General features: G+C 40.7%; 1 protein-coding gene across 7 annotated transcripts in view; it reads left to right on the forward strand.

Moving 5' to 3' along the window:
* The window catches only part of RAPGEF4 (Rap guanine nucleotide exchange factor 4), a 309,492-nt gene that overhangs the window by 255,980 nt on the left and 27,627 nt on the right, over positions 1–25,885 (forward strand). For all 7 annotated transcript variants that reach the window (XM_025404812.1, XM_025404813.1, XM_025404814.1 and 4 more), the window contains 7 exons: positions 2,446–2,524; positions 15,890–16,040; positions 17,743–17,831; positions 18,568–18,598; positions 18,820–18,898; positions 20,055–20,201; positions 22,024–22,121. In XM_025404812.1, the coding sequence (XP_025260597.1) occupies positions 2,446–2,524; positions 15,890–16,040; positions 17,743–17,831; positions 18,568–18,598; positions 18,820–18,898; positions 20,055–20,201; positions 22,024–22,121 (674 nt within the window). The remainder of the gene's footprint in view (positions 1–2,445; positions 2,525–15,889; positions 16,041–17,742; positions 17,832–18,567; positions 18,599–18,819; positions 18,899–20,054; positions 20,202–22,023; positions 22,122–25,885) is intronic.

The raw sequence follows: 25,885 nt of genomic DNA on the forward strand, positions 1-25,885 counted from the left end.
CTCAAAAAAAAAAAAAAGAAAAAAGATTCTGGTACAGTAGAGACTATGGCATCTAAGGAATGAGCTATAAGATCTTTACCACCCATGAAGGGCAAGTATAGCCTCCCTTTCAAGTCACCTCTAAAAGAGATGGAAACTGAATTATTGCTGCTGCTTCTGCTTCTTTTGTTTAGTTTTTTTTTTTAAATTACTGTTCCTTGCAGAGCAGGGCTAACCCACGGGCAGTATGTCCAGAGTAGCCTGATTGTTCCTTCTTCATCAAAAAAATTAAAGCCTGGAAATCAGTGTATTCTAAGGCTGACGTGTGGGATGTGATTCTTGACCCTTCCATTTTTGATGGTAGAGACTAGACTAGCATCATAATTTAATATTGAACTTCATTTCCTACAGTTTTTCCTGATATTTTTTTCTTACAAGTAATGTTTATACCTTGGAGATAAATAACAAATCACTATCTTTCTCATAAATCAAAAATACAAATTTCCCCTGCCTCCCCCACTGTTCTGGACACTAAACAATCCTAGGGTAGGGTGACGACATTTGTCCATATACTGGAGTGGGAGACCTTTGGCATTTATGGATTTACAGTACAGTGAGAAAGGTCAGAGTTACCATGAAACTTGTTTACATCATAAAAATGCACACTGCTGAATTTGACATTACACTCTCTTAATTTACCAAAAATCTATTTTCTACCTGAGACCTATTAGTTCTTATATTTTTACTTTTAAAACCAGCATTAGTCATGGAGTGACTTGGTAAATCATCTTCTAGTAGGAAATGATATTTTAAATTAGTTCTTAAGCAAATTTTAACTCTATAAATTAGATTTCCAGTGTTACTGTTTTTGATGAACTTACATCGGCAAAGTTTGAATCAGTGACTAAATGTTTAACCATTATTCTCATTTAAATATAAGTGACGAGTGTAATCCCAAGTTGTCATCTACTCAGCGTCACCAGTCACCTTCAGTCTCATTATACTGAGAAGCAGAGAAGGTGTCAGACAGAAGAGTTGCTACATATGAGGAGAGAGCCGGAAAGCCACACTGAAATGTGAGCCGAGTAGTTGGCCATGTTAACTGATTCCCTTCCCAACCTTGGAGCACCCAAGTCAAGTCTCTGCTTTAGCAAACTTTAAACTACCAGATAGTACAGCCTCCTGGGTGCATATAAGCAAGTATTACCTCCTCCATTCTCAGGAATATATCAAACATATCAAGATGGTGCTAGATGTTAAGCTCAGACAAGCCAAAGTCCTTTGGTACATTCAAAAAAATAGTTTCATGCAGCCTCTGTCTCCTCTGTCTGGCACCTTCTCTGCTTCTTCTCTGGCTCAGTATAATGGGACTGAAAACCTGGTGACATTGAGTTGTGACACTTGGTATTACACTCATCAGTTATATTTAAATGAGTATGTATAATGGTTAAACCTTTAGTCACTGACTCAGACTTCACCAATAAAAGTTCGTTAACAACATGGATGACATTTGGCAATCTAATTTATAGAATTAAAATGTACGTATTTCTCACCATTTTCCATTTAAGATGAGCATCACAATCTCAGGCAGTGTATTTCACATTTTCCCTGGAAATGTCATGGCATCTTGGGTTCCAAGTTCTGATGGGCGTAGTCCTGAGGTTTTTAGGTTTGCCTTCATGAGCTTTCCCATCTGGCTAGCCAGGGCGTGTTGTCTGCAATGAAGAACCAGCGTCAAATTCAATGACGAAGTAAATGAAGCTTATTTTGGGGACTTGCCTTACTTCCCTTGCCAACCCCCTGCTTCCTTACTTACAAAATAGTTTCATATATAGGACAGTCACCCTTTGAATCCACCAGCTTCTGTTTTGTTAGCCTTTGTTTTGCTCTAGTTGCTGCTCACAGTCTTAATCTTGTTTTCTTTTCTTTTCTTTTTTCTTTTGTTTTCTTTTCTTTCTTTCCTGCTTCTTTATCCCCTCACCAATCAGCTGCTCTTACTACCTCCTGATTCTGTAATTCTATTGCCCCCCCACCCTTCATTGCTCCTTTTGGAAATAGGAGGTGAAAAAGAGATAAAGGAGAAAGGATTTTGAACAAATAAATATGGTATAGACAAAGAAACGACCATGTCTTCGTTCTGCGTGTATGATAATGCCCACATGTGACCCTTTAAATATACAGATTTTAAAATGTTTGGTGGCTAAGGTACCTAGTGCCATTTGTACAAGGCTGTCTCTTTTTAAAATATTATACTTTTTGCCCATTGTCATGAGAAACTGATTTTGATCGCAGTCTCTGTCAGCACCATTATTTATATGATGTGCTTCTGTGTAAAGTAAACTCATACCCTAAACCAGTGTATTGGAACCAGTGGCCAAGAACAAGTGAGTAGATACTCTTGCCTTCCTAAAGATTTCCACAGGAACCTAATTTCCTTTTCTGTTTTTTTTTTTTTTTCCCTTCCAGATTCTGTTTTAAATGACTTTATTATGATGCACTGTGTTTTTATGCCAAATACCCAGCTTTGCCCAGCCCTGGTGGCCCAATATCCTTTTATTGTGATTGTAAGTTCCTAGTCCCTGGAAGACAACCCCACCTGTCGAAGGCCATTCTCTCATCTCATCTTCTGAAGGTAAGTCACGGCCCAGGCAGAGTTGTACATTCCACCCTCGTCACACTGAAATGTGTTTTCCCACATTTCCCACGGTTTTCCCCTGTACAGACTCTAGCTCTGCCCGGCAGAGGTCTGCTGTGCCATGGTTAAGGATTTCCTCCTTGTTACCTGTATTAGGGCATTCTTTCATTGCTATAAAGAAACACCTGAGGCTGGGTAATTTATAAGAAAAGAGGTTTAATTGACTGGCAGTTCTGCAGGTTGCCTAGGAAGCATCATGCCAGCCTCTGTTTCTGGGGAGGCCTTGGGAAACTTATAATTGTGGCCAAAGGTCAAGGGGGAGCAGGAGCCAGGTGGGAGAGGTGGCAAACACTTTTAAACGACCAGATCTCATGAGAATTCACTATCTCAAGGACAGCACCAAGACATGAGGGATCCACCCCTATAACCCAAACACCTCCCACCAGGCCCACCTCCAACATTGAGGATTACATTTCAACATGAGATTTGGACGGCAACACACATCCAATCTGTATCATTATCTGTGCAGAGAAGTGTGAACCAGCTCACCACAGGAAGGTGATGCTGGCAAAAACAATATCCATGGCCCTGGGAGGCAGGCTAGAGAGGGTTATGGAGAAGAACCTGGGAGTATTAGCAGGAAAGGTTCGCCAACATTAGAGACAGACTGTTCCCTGGCAGGATGGACTGTGGTCGGCTTGTGTTCCTCCTCTGAGCTATGGTATTAAATTGCTAACATGCTGAGATAAATACAAGTTATCACTGTAGGATAACTTTCTTTTCCCATTCATCCTAGTCCATCCTCTCCTCTAGATACCAACATTTCTTCCTTTGTTACTACTTTTTATTATCATCTTATTGACTTAAAGACCCAAAATTTGAAATCCAGTGATAATTCCTCTATAGCTTGAAGGCCAAGTTTGTCTGGGACAGCTTTTCAACAGTGTTTGGAATGGCCCAGTTGATGCTGGTATATAGCACAGAGCAAACATTCTCAGAAAATGGGAGTGGAATAAAAGAAGTGGGTATTATTAATGAGCTTCACACTCAATTTTGGGAGCATGTGAAAGTATATTCTAAGATTTTGTTTTATTTTTAGAACAACAAAAATTTAGACCCCAAATCACTTTGGCCTTTTTGATCAGTTAAATATATTGAAGGAGAATGGCTCTTTTATTCTTCTTTTTTTTTTTTTTTAGCAATTCAATGAATGTTGGCATGTTTTCCTCATTCAAGATTATAATTACCCTACCTGATTCTCATTTTCTTGTTCACTCATAACTCTCTTTGAAGTAAACAATGTATGAGGACAGGAGATTTGAGTTGAAGGTGCAACTCAGAGGGAGCTGCAAGAGGGAGATTTGTGTGTTTATTTGCCTGGAAACTGTCTTACTGAGTAATGATGGCTTAATGAGACTTACTTATATTATATATTTTTTCTGGCACATACTCAATTTTTCTCAAGTAAAATGAACACATTCAGGATCTCTGTGCTCTTTTAACTCCACACGCACTAATCATTATAGACCTTTGAGATTTGCTGGAAGGAAAAATAAAATCCACCATTGAGTTTAGACTTGCTTTTTTTTTTAGCAGTTAGAAGGTTGATAAGCCTAAGGCAAACAAAACTCAAGGACAAGTCAGGGAGTTCAGTGGGCCAAGGCACAGCATCTTTACAACTCCAAGCCCCAAACACTGCACTTGTCTTTTTTTTCAGATTCTAACTTCTTCATTTATTAGCTTGTTCCCCTTCAAGAGTTGATTGAGAGCATTCAAATCACTAACTTCTCTTTTTAAAATAGTGCTCTAGAGAGAAGGTCTGTTTCTGCCCAGATAGGGAGGAGTGGGGAAAAGTGATATGGGCGGGGAGGGAGAGGGGAAGGCAAGAAAGCAAACAGGCGTGGGAGAGCTGTGACATCAAATCCGACTTCTTTCTTCTGTAGATGGGGGAATCCAGGATGACTGGGTGTAATCTATATTATCTAGGTCCCTTAGACCACCTCCCTCATATCTGGCCCTGTGGGAACTTAGATTCTCTTCACTGTTCTATTTTGAATCAGCTCTGTCTGTGTCAGGTACATGCTAAGAGCATTGACCAATATTATACCACTTTATCCTAACAGGATTTTATTGGGTTAGTATTAGCTTTGTGTTACAAACGAGGGTCTGAAGTTACCCCCAGCCCCCATAAAAAACAAAAAAAGGAGTGGCTTGCCCAGGGCAAGTAGCTGAGTCCTCCAGATTATTCCAAACCTGGAGTTTGCCTTTTTTTTCTCTCTGTCTTCACAACTTATTTATTTCAAAGCTTGTTTAAATTTTAATGATTCTGTAACCTTTAATTACAGTTTAAGAACATTTCAAGACAATATATTGTATCATAAACTGCTTAACAGCACACCTGCAAGCAACAGGGATGTATAATGCAAACTTGAACAAGTGGTTTAACCCCTATGTTTTTAACGTGGGACATTAGGGATAGTAAAATACTTAACCATGTTTCATTAGTCAGTTGCTTTAGTGGAGTATTTTTGAAGTGCTTAACATCTGGAACTTTTCATAGCAGCCCTATGAAGAAGTCAGTATTTTTACTGCTATTTTTCTAAATCAATAAACTAGAATAATGAAAAATTATGAATTGCTCAGAGAAAGGTAATTACTAGCACAGAAAAGATTTGAGCCCTGAGCTACTGACACATATTTCTGTTCTTAATCCACATTGTGTGTCTCTTCCAATTTTGCTTTTACCATGGAGAAAGATAGTAGAACTCTCCTGAACATTAATATATCAGGCCTTTTATGTGCTAATGAGAGAGACTCTCTATTCATTAGACAGAGTTTGGACATGATTTGACCCGATGAATACAAGTGCTTTATAATGAGTTTGAAAATCATATTTGTTCAATTTCTATACTTTTCATCTCCAGGTTCTTTAATCTTTTTTTAAATCTGCATTTAAAATTGAGTTCAATTTTCCTTTAGTCTTCAAAAGAAAATTAAAACCACCTGTATATAACCCTATAACCTCTCAGGTGTAGTATTGCTAACCGTTTTGTGTATATCCTTCTAGTCTTTTTTCTATACATATAGATATATGTTTTTAAATGTAAGAATGGGATCATACTGTAAATAATTTTGTATACCTTTTAATTAAGCAATATTTTGTGAATATCTTTCTATGCCATTATTTTTCTATGCCATTTTTCTAAATATAGATAGTTGTCATCCTTAAAAATAAAACATTCTCATTCCAAAAAATTTTAATTACCACAAAAGGAGAAGAGAGCAAAGTTCACCTGGTATCTCACCACCATTAATAAATTTGTTTTTAAAATTTTGGAATTTATGTATACATTTTTATGTACATAAGATTTTATGTAAATTAAATAATGTTACATGTGCTTTTTGGTAATATGCTATTTTTCACTTAGTGGTATATTGTGAATATCTTTCCAAACTAATATATCTAGAGATAAAACTATATAATCTTTTTTTTCTTCTAGATAATTCCATAAACATTTATTGACGACTGGAAATGTGTCACATAAAGTACTGGGCAACAAGGGGGCAAAGATGAGAAGGACACATTATCATTTTTAATGACTATAGTATCAATAGATATGTCATAATTATTTTCTCAGCCTCTACCTATTGGATATTTAGATTATTTCCACATTTTTTTTGCTATAACAAACACAATGGAGTGAATCGGCATCCTTCCAGCTAAATCTTTGCCCAAGTATATGAAAATGTACTCACTTTAAATTCCTAAAAATAGGCAAAGAATATGTAGTATGTTAATGCTTCTGACGTGTATTCCCAAATTGCTCTCCTATTGTCTCAATTTTGTGCTTTATGATTAAACTCTGCCATATTCTTGTATGTGCAACTCCAGGCTGGCCTTCAGTTTAGTAAGTGATCACACGAAGTCAATACTATTTTGAATTTTAGTAACTCTCTGATTGAGAGTATTTTCACATTATTTACTTTATCTTTCCAACACCAGTTCTCCAAATGTAAAGCAAAAAGTCTGGTATATTATTTTTGTTGTTGTTGTTTTGTGTTTTTTTGTTTTGTTTTGTTTTGTTTTTTTGAGACAGAGTCTTGCTCTGTCGCCAGGCTGGAGTGTAGTGTCGCGATCTCGGCTCACTGCAACCTCTGCCTCCTGGGTTCAAGCGATTCTCCTGACTCAGCCTCCCAAGTAGCTGGAACTACAGGCAGGCACCACCACACCCAACTAATTTTTTTATTTTTAGTAGAAATGGAGTTTCACCATATTGGCCAGGATGGCCTCGATCTCTTGACCTCATGATCCGCCTGCCTTGGCCTCCCAATGTGCTGGGATTATAGGCATGAGCCACTATGCCTGTTATTGATTTCATTTCACATATAGGAGAAATCAAGGTACAGGAAGGTCTAATAACTGCCTGAGATCCTGCATGTACTGGTAGACATTTGGAGGAAGTCTGTGTAGCACTGATGTAATAGTGGTTTGCAGTGGACATTGTGGTTGATTTGCCAACATACATGCCTTATTACTTGGTCATTCTAGCCACTCGTAGTAATTAGCCTTCCTTGCCAAAGACTGGTTCTCCAGTGCCAGACCCAAGCTAGACTGGGCCAATGGAACTCAAAGAGAGGCTTCCTGGGCTTTTGGTGAAAACCTTTTTAACATTTAGGAGAAAAAAACAGGAAGCCTGTAACCCCAAATGCCAGCAGCAGCTATCTTACAACCATGATGGGAATGAACCCCAAGATAAAGCTGGAATGAGGAGACAGTGAGGAAAAACGGGGGTCTGTGATAACATCATTAGCATTTGACTGGTCCTGAAGCTTACTCTGCCAGTGGATTATCTTTTCATGTCAATGAATATAGGTGTTTGTTGTTTAGGACAGATTCTTACTGCAGCTAAAAGAATCTTAAGGATGAATGGCTGATATTTAAACTTACAGAAATTTTAAAACAGCAATAATTTTGGACAGATTTTTTTGTTAGTATACGAGTTTTCTTTAGCTTAGTATTCATCACAAATTTTTTGCTTTTGGCATGGAAATAATGAGTTTAGTTTCTTGAATTAAGAAGAAAAAAGACCGGGCGCGGTGGCTCAAGCCTGTAATCCCAGCACTTTGGGAGGCTGAGACGGGCGGATCACGAGGTCTGGAGATCGAGACCATCCTGGCTAACACGGTGAAACCCCATCTCTACTAAAAAATACAAAAAACTAGCCGGGCGAGGTGGCGGGCGCCTGTAGTCCCAGCTACTCGGGAGGCTGAGGCAGGAGAATGGCGTGAACCCGGGAGGCGGAGCTTGCAGTGAGCTGAGATCCGGCCACTGCACTCCAGCCTGGGTGACAGAGCGAGACTCCGTCTCAAAAAATAAAAATAAAAATAAAAAAAAAAGAAGAAGAAAAAAAATAGAACATGGATTTGCCACTAAGTTTTAACTAAATCCACCTTTTCTGTGTTTCATCCCTGTACAGAAGCAAAAACCACAGCTTCCCTCACTGAAAAATTAGGGTCCCTGTCATAAAAATCTTTGTGAAATTGATCTGGAGATGTTCTCTTTATAAGTTGACTTGGGTTTTATAAGTGGAACGTTTATCAAAATCTGCTTTTCTTTTTGATGAAAGATTCACATAATAGCAGCAGGTTCATATTCTTTAAATGAAGCCAAGTTTTTAGGAACGTTTTTTAGATTTCCTAGAAAAACTTTCAGCTTAAATTTTGTTGTAACCAGATTTTGTCATCATAGTCCCCATTTGATTCTGAAAAGTGTTTGATCCATATGTCACCATCAGAGCAAGTTGCTTCTGCAGATATGCAATTTGAGAGTTTGTTTCCAATAAAGAAGACTTTGTTTGACGATGTTATGAACATGATATGCTCCTTGGGAAAAAAAATGACTGTCTTATCAGATATGCTAAAAAATATTTCATATACATGTTCTCGGCCTCCTATCAACACTATGTACTCTTTTGATCTTGTTTTTTTACAATAGGGAAAGTGAGTTCAAGCAGCTAAATAATTTGCCCCAAGCTACATAGCTAGTAAATGTTAGAACAAGATATGAACCCAAGCAGTGTATTGCATTAGGGCACGTCCTAACTGCTGTGCTATGAGTACAAGCCCTTGGCTTGAGACTTAAAAGGAGAATAGCCAAGAACTAGAGACTTGTAAAAACATGGAGAATTCTGAAAATCAGTGGGAAAAATATTCTGAGCAAGAAAATGGAAGATAATTAAAGAAATTGATGGTACAGAAGGCGCTCCTGTGAGCTCAAAGTTAATAGGTACACACAAACAAAGGAGCAGCTTGTGTGGACAGGAGTAACAGCACAAACTTAAACCCAGAAATGCCAGGTCTTATGAAAAATTCCACAACTGTCCATTGAAAATATTTTAAATGACTTCCAGAGGAGAATCAGTAATAACATTGGTGGCTAAGATTTACTGAATACTTAATATGTTTCAGATACATGTTTTGCCTGTATTATCTCATTTCATCCTTAACAGCAATCTTCTGAAGTTTACTGATGAGGAAACCAAGGCTCTAAATTGTCAATTAACTTACCAAAGATCGTACAGTTTTTATATAGGTGGGGAAGCCAGGATGGGACCTAAGCAGTGTAATTTCAGAACTTGCATTTTATGAACACGCCATATGAAGGAAGAAATAGACCCAGTGGTCAGGATGTCAGGCTGCTCCACAAAGACAAGAAGCCCAGATTATAGTAAAAAAAGCAAAAGCTCTGAAGTAGAAAGACCTGTGTTTAAGACCTGTGTCCTATAAGTTATATTATTCAGCAATTACGCTTAACCTCTTCTGTGAAACAGGGGGAATTATATGATATGGTCTGGCTCTATGTCCCCACCCAAACCTTATCTCGAATTGTAATCTGAATTTTAATCCCCATGTGTTGGGGGCAGAACCCTGTGGGAGGTGATTAGATCATGGGGGTGGTTCCCCCCATGCTGTTCTCATGATATTGAGTGAGTTCTCATGAGATCTGATGGTTTTATAAGGGGCATTTCCCACCTTCACTTGCACTTCTCCTTCTTGGCACCATGTGAAGGACATGATGCTCCCCCTTCCACCATGATTGTAAGTTTCCTGAGGCCTCCCCAGCCCTGCAGAACTCTTTCCTTTATAAATTATCCAGTGTCTTGAGCAGTTCTTTATAGCAGCGTGAGAATGGACTGATACATTATACTTGCCCTACCCACTTCACCCGGTTGTTGTGAAAATCAAATGAGGTTATGTGTGTGAACATACATTATAAACCTTAAAACCCCATATAAATGTTGCTATTATTATACCATCAGGAGAGAAATATGGCATATTATAAAGAAGATACCAAAGCTTTGTCTTGTCAGTGGGCAGATGACCCCCAAAGTTTGTTTTCAGCTGCAAGCAGAGATCTTGTATGCAAAGCAGGGTTTTAAAAAACAACAACATTGAAGAGCATCAGTTTGAATGTTGTTAAGTGTTTTATAAATAGCTGCATAATTAGCATGTACTTACTGCAAAAAGTATACATAATATTTTATTCCCTGTTGTAGGCTGTAATGAATCTGCTGCCTCTACATCCTGGGAGGTTTTCACTTACTTTCCCCATGATAATTTTAATACATGGAACCATTATTAGCTGAATTAAGAATAAGTAAATGAGCAGTTAAAAAAAAAAGTACAGAAAAATTACAGGTGCCTGTGGTGAGTAAGATAATAACTAGGTAAAAATATATGAAATAATTACAGTGTTTGAACGGCAGAGCCGGCATGAGGAAAATGACTCAATGGAATATTAAGCCTGCTGTTGGCAGGGTAGAAAAACTGTAGCCTACACTGTGGCCTTCACCTCTTCTGATTCTCAGCCCTAAAACCTCACTGCAAACAGATTCAGTTTGCTCTCAGTCACATGTACACAATGCTGAAGGAGGTGGTTCAGTTCAGTGAAGATTTAGTCACTCTGAAAGTTTGTCATCCTGTAGATTAAATACCCAATAGCTGAAAGATTCTATTTAAAAGATGTACCAGATGTTTTGCAATTAAATTCTGTATGAACTTATTTAGAATGTACCTCTGATCTGTATTTGACATCTTGACAAAATGGGATTCCGGGTAACTTAGATAAAGGCTCTTAAATAGCTATGATATTTTTAAAGGTTTTTTTTTTTTTTTTAGAAAAGTGCATTAGTTATAGCATTCCAAACTGTGCAATTAAATTGTCTGTAATCAGTTGATCAAAGAACATTGAAGGTTTTTGTGTGCCCAGTCCTTAGCTAGAAAATGCAGAAATTAACAGTGAGTTTACGACCTCGTTCCTTCTGTTAAGGATTCTGATTTAATGCTTCCAGATGGTGAGAAATACTTTATTACAGGTGAAGTATTCCTTATCTGAAAATTCAAAATCCAAAATGCTCCAAAATTCGAAATTTTTTGAGCTCTCATACCAGTAGGTGTAATGCAAACATTCCAAAATCCAAAAAAAAAAAAAAATCTGAAATCCAAAAACACTTCTGGGCCCAAGTCTTTGGGAAAAGAGATACTCAACTGTGTAAGCGAATCTTGAAGTTGGAATTTGGATGACCAGATTTAACAATGTCTGCTCAGTCGCAGTGAGCCACTGCTTTCCTAATTGACAGGTATTAAACTGTAGCAGAGGGGATCTCGTTCAGGTATTAACAATTCCTGTACCTCTCTATCAGATTATGAAGGCTGCAATAGTTAACTCTTGATTTTCTGCATGTGCTTTGTTATGAAGATTTGGGGGATCAATTTCTATATCTCAGACGGATTTTCCTATTTCCCAACAAACTTTGAAGTCATGTGACTCTGCTATATAATCTATGTTTGTGTAAAGAAAGTAATGTTAATATCAGACAAAACACAACAACATAGACAGGTAAAAAGAGTACTGGGGAAGAAAATAAGAAAACTGAGTTCTAGTTCCAAGAATTCCTTTGATAAATTTGGAAAAATCACCTAAACTCATTCTGCCTCGGTTTGCTTACCTCTAAGGTGATAGAGTTGAAGGAAATGTAACCAAAGGGCTCTTGAAACAGAGATGCTGTGATTCCATGACTTACCTGAAATCAACTCAAATGTATCAGTGATAAGTTTGGCCACTCAAACTATATGGCCTTTTCTTAATGGTGTTTAAAATACTAATTCAGTAAGTAATTTTATATTGCCTTACCGACTTTACAAAAACTAGAACTTTATGAGATATAGGAACCATGTTGTCTTTCTGCATCTCTTTCCCCATGAGTTCAGGCAGCCATATTTCTTCTTTCCTGGACCCAACTGTCATCATATCATGAGTCATGGCCTTATTCAATAAAAGCACTTCTTGATCATGCATTTTTCCAATTTTAGCCAGAGAAGGCTTCTTCAACCTTCCTGATGTGTCTGAATTTATGAACATGCTATATTTGAAATGTTACTCTTTTTAGATTGCACTTTTGACATCATATTGAGACAAGGGAACTAGTAGGATATTCTTTATTCTTTGGCTGCTACCTGAAAGGAATATAGTTTTTCCCCCTTCCTACCTTTTTTGTAGGAGTTAAATAAAATCTAAAAATTACAAACTTTCTAAAAGCCTGGGGAGATTGTTATGGAATGAATAGAAACCTCAGCGTCTGATCTGTAAACATTTCAGGTATAATCAGTTGTATACAAAGTTCTCTTTGTATTTCTTAAGAACCTGATTCAACAGACATTTCAGACAGGGAACCCTATGTGTCGCCTCTGGGTCGCCTCTGGAGGAGCAGAGTCCTTGAGCAATGCCTGGATTCAGCTATAAAAGTAGTATCACCCCCACCCTCACTTTAGTAAATAAACATCCATGAGGGGACAAATGAGACTTTGTGAAATAAGTCAGTGCTTCCTTTTGTTTTCCCAGAGGTAAAAATACTGAACTTTCGTGAGAAAAGGGAGAAAGCCTTTCTCAGTCCCTCCGGATTTGGTCAATTCTGTCTCCCTAGAGACTGTGGGGTTCTTCATCAAAGACAAGAGGTGCTCGGCCCTGGTTACTAAACATGCAGAATCAGCGCGGGAACCTTGAAACTTCAGTGTGCACACACTCACACAAAAGGAATTCTTTCTCATTAAGATTTTTGCTTTCTGGATGCATTTATTCTTAATAATTTCATGAACCCAAGCACTAAGGTCTAGTTGCTATAGCCGCTGGTTAGGATAGTGGGGGTGGGAATAGTGGAAAGAGCCCCATCTGAATTTGCAAGCCCTGCCATTTATTCACTCAACAACCTTGGCCAGATCTCTTCTCTCTGAGTCTCCATTTCCTCACTGGTAAATATTTCTTCCTCAGGTTTGTAGAAAGCATCACTTGATAGCATAAGAATATTGAGCTTATTTTATGAATTGTAAAGTTCTATACACATGTTATCATAACAAGTAGGAAAGACTCCTTCCTCTCTCACTCTCTTGTCTCTCTCTCCCCACTCCTCCTTTCTCTCCTACACATGTGAATACCTCCTTTTCAACATGTTGTCCAATGTAATAGTTCAGATGAATAGGACTGCGCCCATTGTATCACCAGAACCTAGCATGGTGCTCCACTCAAAGTAGTCTGTTAATTAATAATTGGTGAATCAATTGGATCAATTTGAATAGTTTCTTTGCCTAAGTACTTGTAAAGCACTTTGATGTATTTTCTCTGAAAAGCATATTAATTCATTTGAAAATATATTTACCTCTTAAAAACCACGTTAGCGCCTTAATTGTCCTATGTTGGGGTTATATTTCTAAATTTAGGCTAAGCGTTCACCACTCTGTTACTACCAGCTCAATCAAAGCTTCCCTTTCCTCTCTATGCTGTTTCCATCTTTGAGTGATTTAAAATGTACTCATGTTGCATGTGTAGTGAAATAAGATCGTAGTTTATAGAGTAACTTAGGGCACAGTGTGACATCTTTTAAATTGGCATGATCTGAGAGAGAATTAAATTTGCTCATTTTTCACAGCACAAGGCCATCAGAAAGGTCGTCTTTCACAGGCACTATCACTTGGACCTAGAAGAGGGGCTAGAGGGAAGAAGCTTAGCCTCAGGTGCCCGGTGAGGAACATACATGGTCCATAGTGGCATCAGGATATTTGGGACAGCAGTCTAGGGAGTGAGCCCAGCCTAGTGAGAGCTTTGACACATACTGTACTCAGAATTCAGAATCTCCACCGACTCTTACATTTACAGGGGTTGGCCTTCCTCAGTCCACACCCCTACTCCGCACCTTGGCCATTCTTACTGTCTCCGTTTGGCTCCTATGCCATGGAAATGAAAAAGATAGCACCTGCCAAAGCCTGATGTCATCCAAGTTTCTACACAAACACAAGTTACCATAAAACTAAACCAAAGACAGCACAATGGCAAGGCAGCATTGTGTTTTCATTATGTTAGTTTGTGGTACCTACCTGATTCTGCTTTGGTCCACCTTGCCTTAGCGTTATTAAATGTGGTAGCTGAAAGGGAATTTGGAAATGATTTCTTCTCACCTCCTCATTTCATGGGTGAGTAAATGGAAGTATGCAGCGGCTAAGTGACTTACACAAGATCGCATAGGTAAGTGTTGGCAGCTAGAGGACTTGAACCCATATCCTCCCACTCTTGGGTGAACCAGTACATATTTTTCAATCAGTCAAGACTTTCTTATTTGGTACCTACCATGTGTCTGACTATGCTCCTACATGCCATTAAAAAACGGTCATAAAATATAATGTCCAGCATTGCAACTCTTTGGAAAGAAAAACTCAGTTATAAATGCATGCAAGCAAGAGACCAAAGAGTTAATCAGAAAAGAAATAATTTTCACATAAAGTGATCTTTCTTCCTTTCTTTATTGTAAGCTGAGAGAGAATTGTAGCAATACAGGTTGAGCGATTTTCTTTTTTATGAATCTCGTGCTCAATTTATGAAAGCCATTTTGCAACCCATTTACATGCAGTAAACCTTTGCTTTAAGGTTCTGTCATTTACCTTGATCATGATTATTTATAGTCCTTTTAGAAAAGGCCCTTTACTGGTTTAGCTCTCAAGCACAGCACTGCCATAAGCCGGTTTTCTACAATGTCTTTCAAGGCAGGGTAGGAAGCTAAGACAGGGCCAGTCTTGTAGCTCGCTGTGAGGAATGGGGGTGTTGGGTAATGGGAAGAACACTAGACATCAGGAGTCTTACATTCGAAACCTCTGCACTCTCACTATGTAATCCTGGCCATTTATGCTTCTTTAGTTTCAGTTTGTTCACTTGTAGAAACGGAGTGACACTTTCCTCACAAGGCTATAAGAGTTGAACTGAAGTACTTTGTGTGCAAGTTATATTGTAAATTGTGAAGAGTAAGTTATTTTATGAACTAATTATCTATAATATGAACTATAAATCATTGAAAAAGGAATGGTATGTCTAACCTAAAATATTTCTTGATTACCTATGATGTTGTCCTTGTGTAGTACATACAAGAATGGACCAGGGACCTTTACTCTTGGCACATAGGAGACCCTCAATCAGTACTTGTTGCATTAATGAATAAATAGTTTCTGGGTGAAACTCAGTATGCTAGGAATGGTGTAGAATACAGGACAAATGACCATCAACCCAAGCCTCAAGGTGCTTGCAATTAAGATGGTAGCCGTAAATGTGCAAAGAGCCAATAAGGTAATTCGTGGTTCTACACAAGAGAAGAAGGTATGGTGTAAAAAGTGTGTCTGAGGCCCTCACCAGAGAATTGGTACAGCAGGAGCCTTTCCTTTTCCTACCTCTAGGTGGGTTTATCTACCTTCAGCCTCGCTTGCCCACCCATGCACTCTTTGTATCAGCCATGGTCCCAGCAGGACTAGATGCCCACTTGGAAGGGAGGGGATTACAGAGATTCGGGCAGAATTTTGGAAACCAACAACAACGCACCCAGAGAGAAGCAACGGCAGGAAACATTACCATCCAGAGTGGCAAAGGGCAAGGCAGATCCTGGCAGAGAATGATAGCTAGAGATAGACACAAGAATCCTTGTCCACACCAAATCCAGGAGGAGTCTGTGAAAGTCTAATCCCTTGGGCAACTATCAGGCCAGAGTCAGCAGGAATTAACAAGGAATTGCATGCATTTGGCATAGACACTTTCTGTGGGGTTTTTCATGAGGGCCTAGGGGAGGAATTCTATCTGTCTAAAAGCCTGGCTTTCTGAAGCTGGGATCTGTCACTCTTTACCTTTGAAAGAAGCATGTGACATGAGTGTGAAATGGCTCAATTTCTTCCTTGACTCCTCGGCACTTACCACGCACAGCCTTCACAAGGTACAGAACAGGAGAAAATGGATTATGCCCTCAACAATAAGAGGCGAGTCATCCGCCTGGTTCTACAGTGGGCTGCCATGTATGGAGACCTCCTACAAGAGGATGATGTGTCTATGGCCTTTCTGGAGGTAGGCGGGGGTCATCCCTTCCAAGAATACACCATTGTCCTACAATACAGGGACCTACCTGTGGGCTCAGCAGCTTCCCTGGAGAGACTGTCATTGCAAAGGCAAGACTTTGTGAACACATTCATTCATCAGAAAGGAACTACAGTCTGACTCCATAATGGGTAGCATTTTCATGTATTTTCATCTAGTCTCTTTTTCTTTGTATGTTTTATCTTGTAGTCACGTAGCACCCATCATTCTGCAGGCTGCTTTTTCCATTTAATTTGATATAAGAATTTTTCTGTCAGTACAGTCCTTATAATACAGATTTCTTTACATCGCCTGAAATAATCAAAAAAATTTCTAATGACCATTGAGTAGCCATGTCACAAATACATTTATGTGTTCCCTTATTGTTGGGTGTTCACATCATTTCCAGTTTTCACCTTCCTAGAATAGTAGTAGTACGGTAAAAAGTCTTGTGCAAGTGAGTCTGTCCTTGATTACCTTCCTAGAAGTGGGACTACTAGATCAAATGGTAGATATTTTTGAGTGGAGTGGAGCAGATCGTTTATTTAGGAATTGCCAGAACCGGAAATGGTAGGCTGTGAAAGCGGTTCATGAACACTGCTGTAAACTGCACTTCCCCATTCCTTCCCGTAACTCTAGCCCCAAATTACAGCACTGATCCTGACATTTAAGCCCAGTTAGTCACTCTCCCCTCCAAAATTTGGATGAAGACCTTACTTCTGTGCAGGCAAAAGGCAATGTTACTTCCGTTTCAAACTTTTTCAATCTGTGTGTTCTAAAATTATAAATTATCCAAAATTATCATTTCACAGCCAGAGGGGTGAGGCAGGGAGGGAAAATGGACCGTGAGCATCCCTCCAAGCTGAGGAATGAAGTATTTTGAAAATGTGAGGAATGGCGGTAGCTTGGGGTCATACATTGACTCATGGCCTCTACTCATTGAGTACAGGACCATTTTGCAGATGAACTAAAGTGGTGGTGAAGCTGGCACTGCCATGGTTCTCACCTTCTGCTGCAGAGCAGAGTTCTGCTCCTAAGCAGAGCAGGCACACCTGGACCTGCAGGGTCAGGACAGTTCCCAGAAGGGCAGCAGAGAGTCCTGAGTTGGTGGCACAAACTCAGCATAAATTAGCTACAGTGCTGAAGACCATGCTGCATCTTACCACCAACCATAACCACGAATGAGTAGCACCTAGCAAATAAACAATACATGCCAAAATAATGTGAAAATGAACACTGAAGTTCCCCTGAAAAAAAAAGAAGTAAAAAAAGTGCTCTTTTGTGGACTCCAAAATGACCCATTTCAAAACACTGGCTTTCATATAAATATCATACAAACAATTCACCTGCAATTTATTTTGAACTGAAGTTTTATTGTTGTAAAATAGATATCTAATATAAATTTTCCCATTGTAACCATTTTTAAGGGTATAGTTCAGTGGCGTTCATTTCATTTCTGATGTCCGTGCAGTCATTGATTGCCACTATCTATTTCCAAGACTTTTTCTCATGGCCAATTTTGAACTTAGACATAGTGTAACATTTTCTTCTTTGTTCTTCCTCCAGTCCATGAAGCCATGGTCTGGAGATGCTGGTGAAGCAGATGACATAGGGACACACCTTTATTGCTCTTGACAGAATCATGTGCCTTTTGCAGTTCTTGTTAAAAGCCTGTGACTTTTGCCAATTACAGGAGTTTTATGTATCTGTATCAGATGATGCCCGGATGATTGCTGCCCTCAAGGAGCAACTGCCGGAGTTGGAGAAGATTGTCAAGCAAATGTAAGGAGGGGCTTGGCTTTGGGGGTGTGCTTTCATCAAGTAAGTCCCAAAACATCCTTTGCCCACAGGAAAGGTTAAAGCTGGTCTTTCCATAGCCATGCCCTGCTTGATTTGATTTAAGCAGACTGGACCAAGGGCATAGGTGGTGCAGTAAGGCCAGAGGAACAGAAGGACTGAGATTCTGTTCATTCTGTGCTAGAAGGCTGCCAAAAGAAAGCCTGGGAAAGAAAAGATCCTCCTGTGTGGAGTCCAACTCAATAAATGTGGGTCCCTTAGGTTCAAGGCGGTGAATCTGGCAATAACGTGGCCAGCGGCACTTAAAGAAAGTTTGAGGGCAATTACTTATATGGAAAATTCACTGTCTGCTGCCAAAGCTGTTGATGGTGAATATTTGTGTCCTCTCAATGAACCACAAGGTCTTCACATGCTATTACTTGAGCTATAGATTAAATGCAGTATCAGAGAGTGAGTGTGCTGCTAGATAAGACTTTGAAAGCTAGAAATCCTGGCTTTGAACATCGGTTCGCCAGGAATCTGCCTCTGACAAGAGCTGATATCTTTGCTGTCTACCTTTCTGCTTTGATCTATTACTATTAAAATGAGGAAGTTCATATTGCCTCCTGAAAGGATTCTGTGATTGTGATTTCATTTTCTAACATAAGATTAGTTATATGCAAATAAGGCAATTTAATAGTAGCAATGGTATTAAATAATGTGCTTTCTCTACTTCTCGTAGCTCAGAAGATGCAAAGGCACCACAAAAGAAGGTAAATGGCATGAACTTGAACTCTCTGTCTGTGCCCTGTAGAATTACAATTCCCCAGAAATATTATATTGCAGTATACATAAAAGTGATTTCTTTTTTGTAGACACAAAATATATTGTCTTAATTTCTTGACTCTGCTTGCTTCTCAGATGTGTCTCCTCTGAGTTGCTAGTGTGCATTGGTCACTCTCCCTTATGGCACTTGCTGTGGTTGTTTTTACAGCACAAGGTTCTTTTGCAACAGTTCAATACAGGTGATGAGAGAGCCCAGAAGCGCCAGCCTATCCGTGGCTCTGATGAAGGTGAGAACCCTCTTTCAACTAACTCATAGTTGTGTAGATTATTTAGAGTCAGGATAATGGTAAGCATCACCTTGGACCCACAGAATAACTTCTTTTGGAGGTGCCCTGTTGCCCTCCAGATGGTTTGCTTGGAGGTGCCTTTTGGTGGCCTGATGATTTATGTCCTTAAACTCTTGTGCCTGGAGCCGAGGTGCCTGTCTACCCTTCCCTGATTCAGCCTCTCCCTGCTTAACCCCTTTCTGGGAGGAAATGAAGACGATCTCAGGGTCTGGTTGTCAGGATTGCCCACCCCTGGGAAAAGCTGGTGGGAAGGTAGCCGGCGCCTAGTGGGTGCCTAGGAGACAGTGGATCACCAGCATCCTGCCCAGGGACAATGCTCTGGCCCTGAGCACAGCCCTGAGCACAGCCCTGAGCATGGAGGCTTTACATCAGGAAGATCAAGATGCTGGCTTTTGTTTGGTTGTTTAAGATTCTCCAAAGAATCACAACCAAAAATAGTCACAATAATAATGATAAAAATTTCATTTAAAGCTATAAATGAATCTCGTCATTTAGGACTGCCTCTAAACCCAGGAATTACAATGCAATAATGGGAATTGATCCCAGGATTTTTGTGTTCAGAGCTGAGCCTCGGGGTGCCATATCCAGATCTGCTGATCTAAGTCTGCTGAGCTAAATAGCATCCAAGCTTACGTGGCCTGGCCCCAAAGCGCACAAGCCACTGAAGCAAGTGAGCAGGAGTATCAGCACGTGCTGATGGCCCAGGCAGAAGCCCTCCTGTGTGCAGAGGTGTGAATGGTGGCTCCCCACCGCCACACAGGGTGATCTGTAAATTGCCTACAGTGTAGTACTTCAGACCCTGAACATCAGCCTAAAGACACTCTCCATTTTTTCCCATGACCTATTTGTGGGGTTTCACCAATATCTCTTGTTCTTTTAATTGGACTTGGCAACCATATGTGCACCTATTCTTAGACCAATGCTAAGGTAAGCAGTTTAGAAGGGGCAGGCATGGGGTAAATGAGTATGAATAAATATAGTAATAAAAATGGCAAAATGATGCAAATTGGAGAGGATGCCTAAACATTTTTCATAACTACAGTTTTATTGAAAACTCTTAAGACTGATTTACTACCTTGTCACTGCCTTTGCATAGTTCTGTTTAAGGTCTATTGCATGGACCACACCTACACAACCATTCGGGTGCCAGTGGCCGCCTCGGTGAGGGAAGTCATCAGCGCCGTTGCCGACAAGCTGGGCTCTGGGGAGGGCCTGATCATAGTCAAGATGAGTTCCGGAGGAGGTAACAGCCTTAATCGCATTTTGGGCTCTGCAAAACGGGACTTTCCATCCAAGCAGAAACTATGTAAGAAGTTAGTGTGGTCATGTGAGGCTCACCCGGAGGATGAACTGGTGCTTATGTATGCTTCCACTAATAACAGAAACAGTATGGGTAGAGGCGGGCTGGGTTTCTAATGTGCCCTATCTTGTAGGTACCCACTCTAAACCAGAATGACTGGAACTGAGGACTCTCGTGTAGATGCTGGCCTGGAGTTCTTTCAGTTTAAACTCTATTCCAAAAAAGTTTTAGGCCTTGGAGCCCTGAGAAATATGGACCCTAAGAGGAAATCTAGCTGGACAAGCTCAAGGCCATGGGTTTCTAGAAGTCCAAAGTTGGAAGTGGTCAGAAGCTAGTTCTTTGAAACTGATGATGGTTTTTCTCCTTACTCAGTAGAGAGGCTAGGAGCCTGGCTCAAATGAAATGAGGAATATTTTTCCCCCACGGGATTACAGTTCCTTTCACTGTCCTTGATTACATGGTGCATTTCTGAAATGTCATTTATTCATTCATTGCATATGTACTGGCCACAGTGTGGCTGTGAAGGAAAGAATGAGTTAGACACAGCTCACGTCCCCAAGTCGTTCCCAGGCCAGGGAGGAGGCAGATGGTGAGTTAAAACAATTACAGTTCATGCTGGCAAGAGTTTTAGGAATGACCACATATTGTAGTGAGAGACTAGAGGAAGCAGCAGTGAGGTTCATTCCTCCAGTCATGATTTGACAGCCATCTGGGGGAATCCTTCAGGAACAGGTGAGCCATTTCCGTCATGTTTTAAGGTGAATGATTCCATTGATGCAGGATTTTTAAATGCATGTTGGATTTTAAGATCTCCCTTCCATTTCAGCTCCAGTTGCACAAGGCCCAGGACATCTGCCCTCACTGACCCCTTGTCACCTTCCCATAGATATCCCAGGTCCCACCCTCACTTTCTTTAGGTCTTTACCCAAATGTCAGTGTCTCACTGAAGCTCCCTGCTTCGTTTGCTCCATTCCCTCTCTAAACTGTTAACTTCCTCCCCTTACACATGCTTCCCAGCCCCCACTCCTGCGAGACTTATTTCTCCTTGTCTTCTCACTTTCTAATCTATTTCTTTTCTTTATTGTTGGCGTCTCCCATTATGATGTAACGCTTTATGGAGTGGGATTTTTTTTTTTCTATATTGTTCCCTTCTGTCTCCCCAGTGCCTGGAGCAGTTTCTGGCATGCAGTAAATACAAAATAAATATTTATTAAATGAACTAATTTTTTAAATTTTTTAATTTTTTGACATGTTCTCATCTGAAGAACTAATTTTTTAATGTGGGAGGAGGCTTAATCTAGTTAATGCTATTGCCCTCCAAATTAGGGAATAAGTGAAAAAACAATAGTCAATTTTGCATCTAAAATCATGTGAGGTCTCAGAAACCTCCAAAGTTTTTAAAAAGTGATCTTTATATGTCCAAAGTCCTGGGTGTGATTACCATCTAGAAACATAACTTGTGAGATAAATAGCAAGTGCAGGTTTTACATACTCAGTAATTATGGTTGCAGCACAAAACTGGGTGAATTCACCCTCTGGCATCTCTGTTCCTGTTTTGTGGCCATTTCTGATGGCATCCTGAGTGGCGCAGGGCTGCATGAATGCTGTCTTTTTTATTTCGTGGATCCCTTCAGTACTCTATTTTATGCAGTCGCTCTGCGTGTCCCAGTAATTCACCAAGCTGGCAATTTGTTGGTGTGATTAGGGCAGTGCAGCAAATCTCAGATGTATTTAATAGGCAATCTCATGCTTTTTATGTTCACAGAAAAGGTGGTGCTCAAACCTAATGATGTTTCAGTATTTACGACGCTCACCATTAATGGACGCCTGTTTGCTTGCCCGCGAGAGCAATTCGATTCACTGGTAGGTGTGGATGGCCTGCTCAGAGCAGCATTGCAATCAGAAAAACTTGTCTGGAGCCTAATTTTGCAGTCACACTGAACCCAGTGGCTAAAAAATCTTGAATGGTACTTAGCTTTTTCTTTTTCTGCAGTCTATTAGGTAAGCCTCAGGTGTTCATCTGAGATGCTCAGGGCTTTTGATTTTCTTTTGTGGAAATTAGCCAAGTAGCACCACTATTAGGGCATAATTCAGCTTTCAGAACTGTTTGTTGTAATTTGCCTCATTGGTATGTCCCCAGTTTAAATACTAATGTTAAGAATCTGAATACTTATACCAGGATGGAAATAATTTTTCTAAAGCAAGATATCACTATTTTTCAGGCTCCTTTGCATTATGGCAAAGCCACCATCTGGTCTAAGAGAAATGCTGTTCCCCGAAAGCACTTTCTCTACCTTATGCAGAAAATGCCAAAGGCCAGACCCTTCCCTAAGTCTCCAGAAACGCTTGTTACCCAGCATACAGACAGATCTTTCTGTGAAGAAAGGACTAATAGGTCCATACTAATAACGGAGTAGCCTGCTCTCTTTTAAGCGGGTGGTTTTGTTCATTTCTATTTATCCTACCAAAATTTGGTATGGAAGTGAGTAGCTAGTAACATATCTCAGAAAGCCTAGAGGGCCAGTTCAGAGGGTAGAGAAACTGGTTTCTTCAGTCTTTGGATACACGGGGTTTCTCCTTTAAGGAAGGCACAAGACAGGAGCTAGAGGTAAACCACATCCAATTTTAGGGAGAGAGTTTACATAAGGGATGCATGAGTAGATTTCAAGATTAATCAGATCAGCTCTTATAGGTATCAAGATTCTCTTCCTTGAACTTTTTAGAGGTTGTTTCGGGCTCATCATAATCCTGATTTTTTGTTTTAGAGAGTACCATTTTGTACACTCCAGTGAGGATAGGTGGATTTTTACCGTATTTTGAATTCACCTGGAGAGGAACTTAGCAGATGTGGCATTAGTTTTCCTGCTAATCCCTCATCCATCACAGCCCATGAGCACACTCACCTTTCCTCAACCACCAGCCTTATAAGATCTGAGTCCGCCCCCAGCCTTTTCCGTATATTTTTTCCAGTCATCTACACTCATAGCTTTCTAAATAAATATTTCTCAATACTGAGGGATTGAAAAAAAAAAAAGTGTCATAAATGAGTCGTGCTGCCCTCTCCTGGAAAGCAAAGCCCTAAAAAGCCAGACCCACTGCAGCCCCTTCAAAGGTGCTATGTGACCTGTTACTGCACGGGTGCTGGGGACTCTCTTGCCAGCGGGTTCTTGGCCGCAGTGCCAGATGACGTGGCACAGAGACAGGGAGTGTGGACTGTCTTCAGCTCCCTGTGGTGTCTGATACTAACTTTCTAAACCTCTGTTTGTTGGCACACAGTCCTGCAGCCTTCCAAGTTCTTAGTCCTTGCTTGTCCTCTGTTTTACGGCCTCTTTCGTTGGAAGAAATGTTCTCTGCATTGAGTACCCTGGGCATGAACTTCTTCCCTATCAGCGCTCTGCCATTCATTGTGCTGTGAGTGGCCAAACCTTACCTGCCTCACATAACTGTGGACAGGGAGCTCCTTCTCTGGCTTTCTAAAGATTCCCTTTCAGGACAGCCCATTGAGGAGGAGTCGCACAGAGGATGACCCTGCGGTACAGAATGTTGGCCACACTCTCTGATCCACCCACACATGCCTCTGCAGGGTCTGCTCTGCACCTGGGGCTGTGCTGGCTTCTGTGAGACACTAAACCCAGAGCCTCTATCTTTACTGCAGTTACACCCAAGCCAGAGAGATGAGACTAACACAAGCAGCCTGGAATAGACCAAGTCTTAGTGTTCGATCTTAGTCTTACATTGCGTGGTCTACAATAGAATTAGTAGAGTGCTGGCAAGTCAGCCTCGTGGTTAAGGGTTCAGATTCTGAAACTTTACTCTCTTCACATTTTATTTAAGTATAAATGTCAGTACAGAGCAAATTCCTATAAAACTCCATTGTACTGTAATGTGATTCTACTTTTATCCATTCACTGGTTCCTGAGACTTTTACTTAGTACCTGCCACATCATCGCAGGTGTTGTAGATGGTTCTGGCTCTGAAATGGTCTTGAAGACAAATCCATCATAGTCCTTGGACCTCAGTGAACAAACAGTGTAGTGAGGGACCCCAGCATGTGATCAGTGAGGATGCAGCGTAACAAGTGCCACAGCAGAGCTAGACACAGAGGGTGTGGGAGCACGAGGAAAGGAAGATGCTCTGGGTGGCTCACCTTAGCCATCTCCTTGTCACTGACAATCTGCACATCCCTTTTATGTCTTAGTTTCCTCATCTGGAAAATGGGAGGATAACAATGCTGTTCTCCCAATTACCCCTCTCCAGCCTTAGCAAAAAAATCATGGCTCAAAAACCGTGGGGAGAAAATGCATGGGAGTTCTGTGTCTGTATGTAGGCAGCTTTCAGATCTGTCTGGGCAATGCAGGCCCCACATAAGCTCTGCTGTGCCTTATCTGTAGGACATTTCCACAGAGCTGTGTACAAGAAAATGGCCCAAGGAGACACTTCCCTGGGGTCCAGGGTGAGCATTTACATTCCCCACTTCAAAGAGAGAAGCACCTTTTGCTGCTCAGATTGCCTCTTCCTTGGCTCAAGGAAGGGGTCAACCTGCCCTTTGCCGGGAGGGAGACTTGGTGAGCCCTGCCCACTGAAAGAAAAGTTGAGGCTCAACAGAGCTTTCTGTTGCTCTCAAAAGGGATGCAGGAGTGATAGACCAGCATCCACGACTAAAAGAACTTTGCATATTTCTTAATATTAGACTCTTCCTTGTGTTGTTAGGTAAACTTATCCACCTTATGTAAAGTTATAAAGCCTCAAGGAGAAGAAGGAGCGAGGTGGACTGGGAATCTCCAATCCTGAGGAGAGAGCGAACAGCAGGAATAACGTAGGAGGGGCAGCTCCACAGAGCAGCAGAGGCGCTGTGTTCACAGCAGCTGCAGGAGGGAAGGAAGAACGTGCAGGGCCAGTTTGATCCTCTGAGAGGCAGTCCTAACTCCTAAAATGTATAAGCTTCCCCAGCCTTTTTTACCTGGGACCTACCCTGGTTGAAATCAGTCTCCTCATTTGCTTCCATATGCTTCTTGCCCATCAGCTTTGGTTTGTTCCCTAATATTTAAAACTTCGGAATCACTTTTCTTCCCTGTCCCCTGTCCCCTGCATAGAGTAAATTGGGAGCAACAGTATTTAGCTCCTACATCCAGGTATTGTACTGATCACACTTTTCTGTGTATTTGCATTGCTGCAGCACTTCTAGAAAGTGAACTGATTTGGGGGAGAGGACCTCCTTTGTGCCAGGCACTGTATTTACGTGATTCACTGAAATCATTCCTATCCAGTTGTCTTAACAAGCCTAGGGATAGGTATCATGGCCCTAGTTTACCAGAGCTGGAAACAGACACTCAAGAGATTAGGGAATCAATCCAAGTCTATGCAGTTAGAGTAGGGTTTATATTCACAGTCACTTGCGCTCTATAGCTGACACTCACCTGGTCTATTATCTAGTCTATTACAAAACACAACGTCCTAATCTGGTACACGAAGACGTGCTACTAACTGTTCACGCTGTCCATGGGGACTCCCTGTGCTCTCTGCTCCTGCCAAGCAAGTTTCATGACAGCTTCCCCACCTTCATGCCCTTGTCGCCATCCTTCCACCCCAAGGGACCATCCTGGATGCTCAGGGAAAACCTTGCTATT

The sequence above is a fragment of the Theropithecus gelada genome, chromosome 12 (genome assembly GCF_003255815.1).
Source record: "Theropithecus gelada isolate Dixy chromosome 12, Tgel_1.0, whole genome shotgun sequence".
Classification (NCBI taxonomy): Eukaryota; Metazoa; Chordata; class Mammalia; order Primates; family Cercopithecidae; genus Theropithecus; species Theropithecus gelada.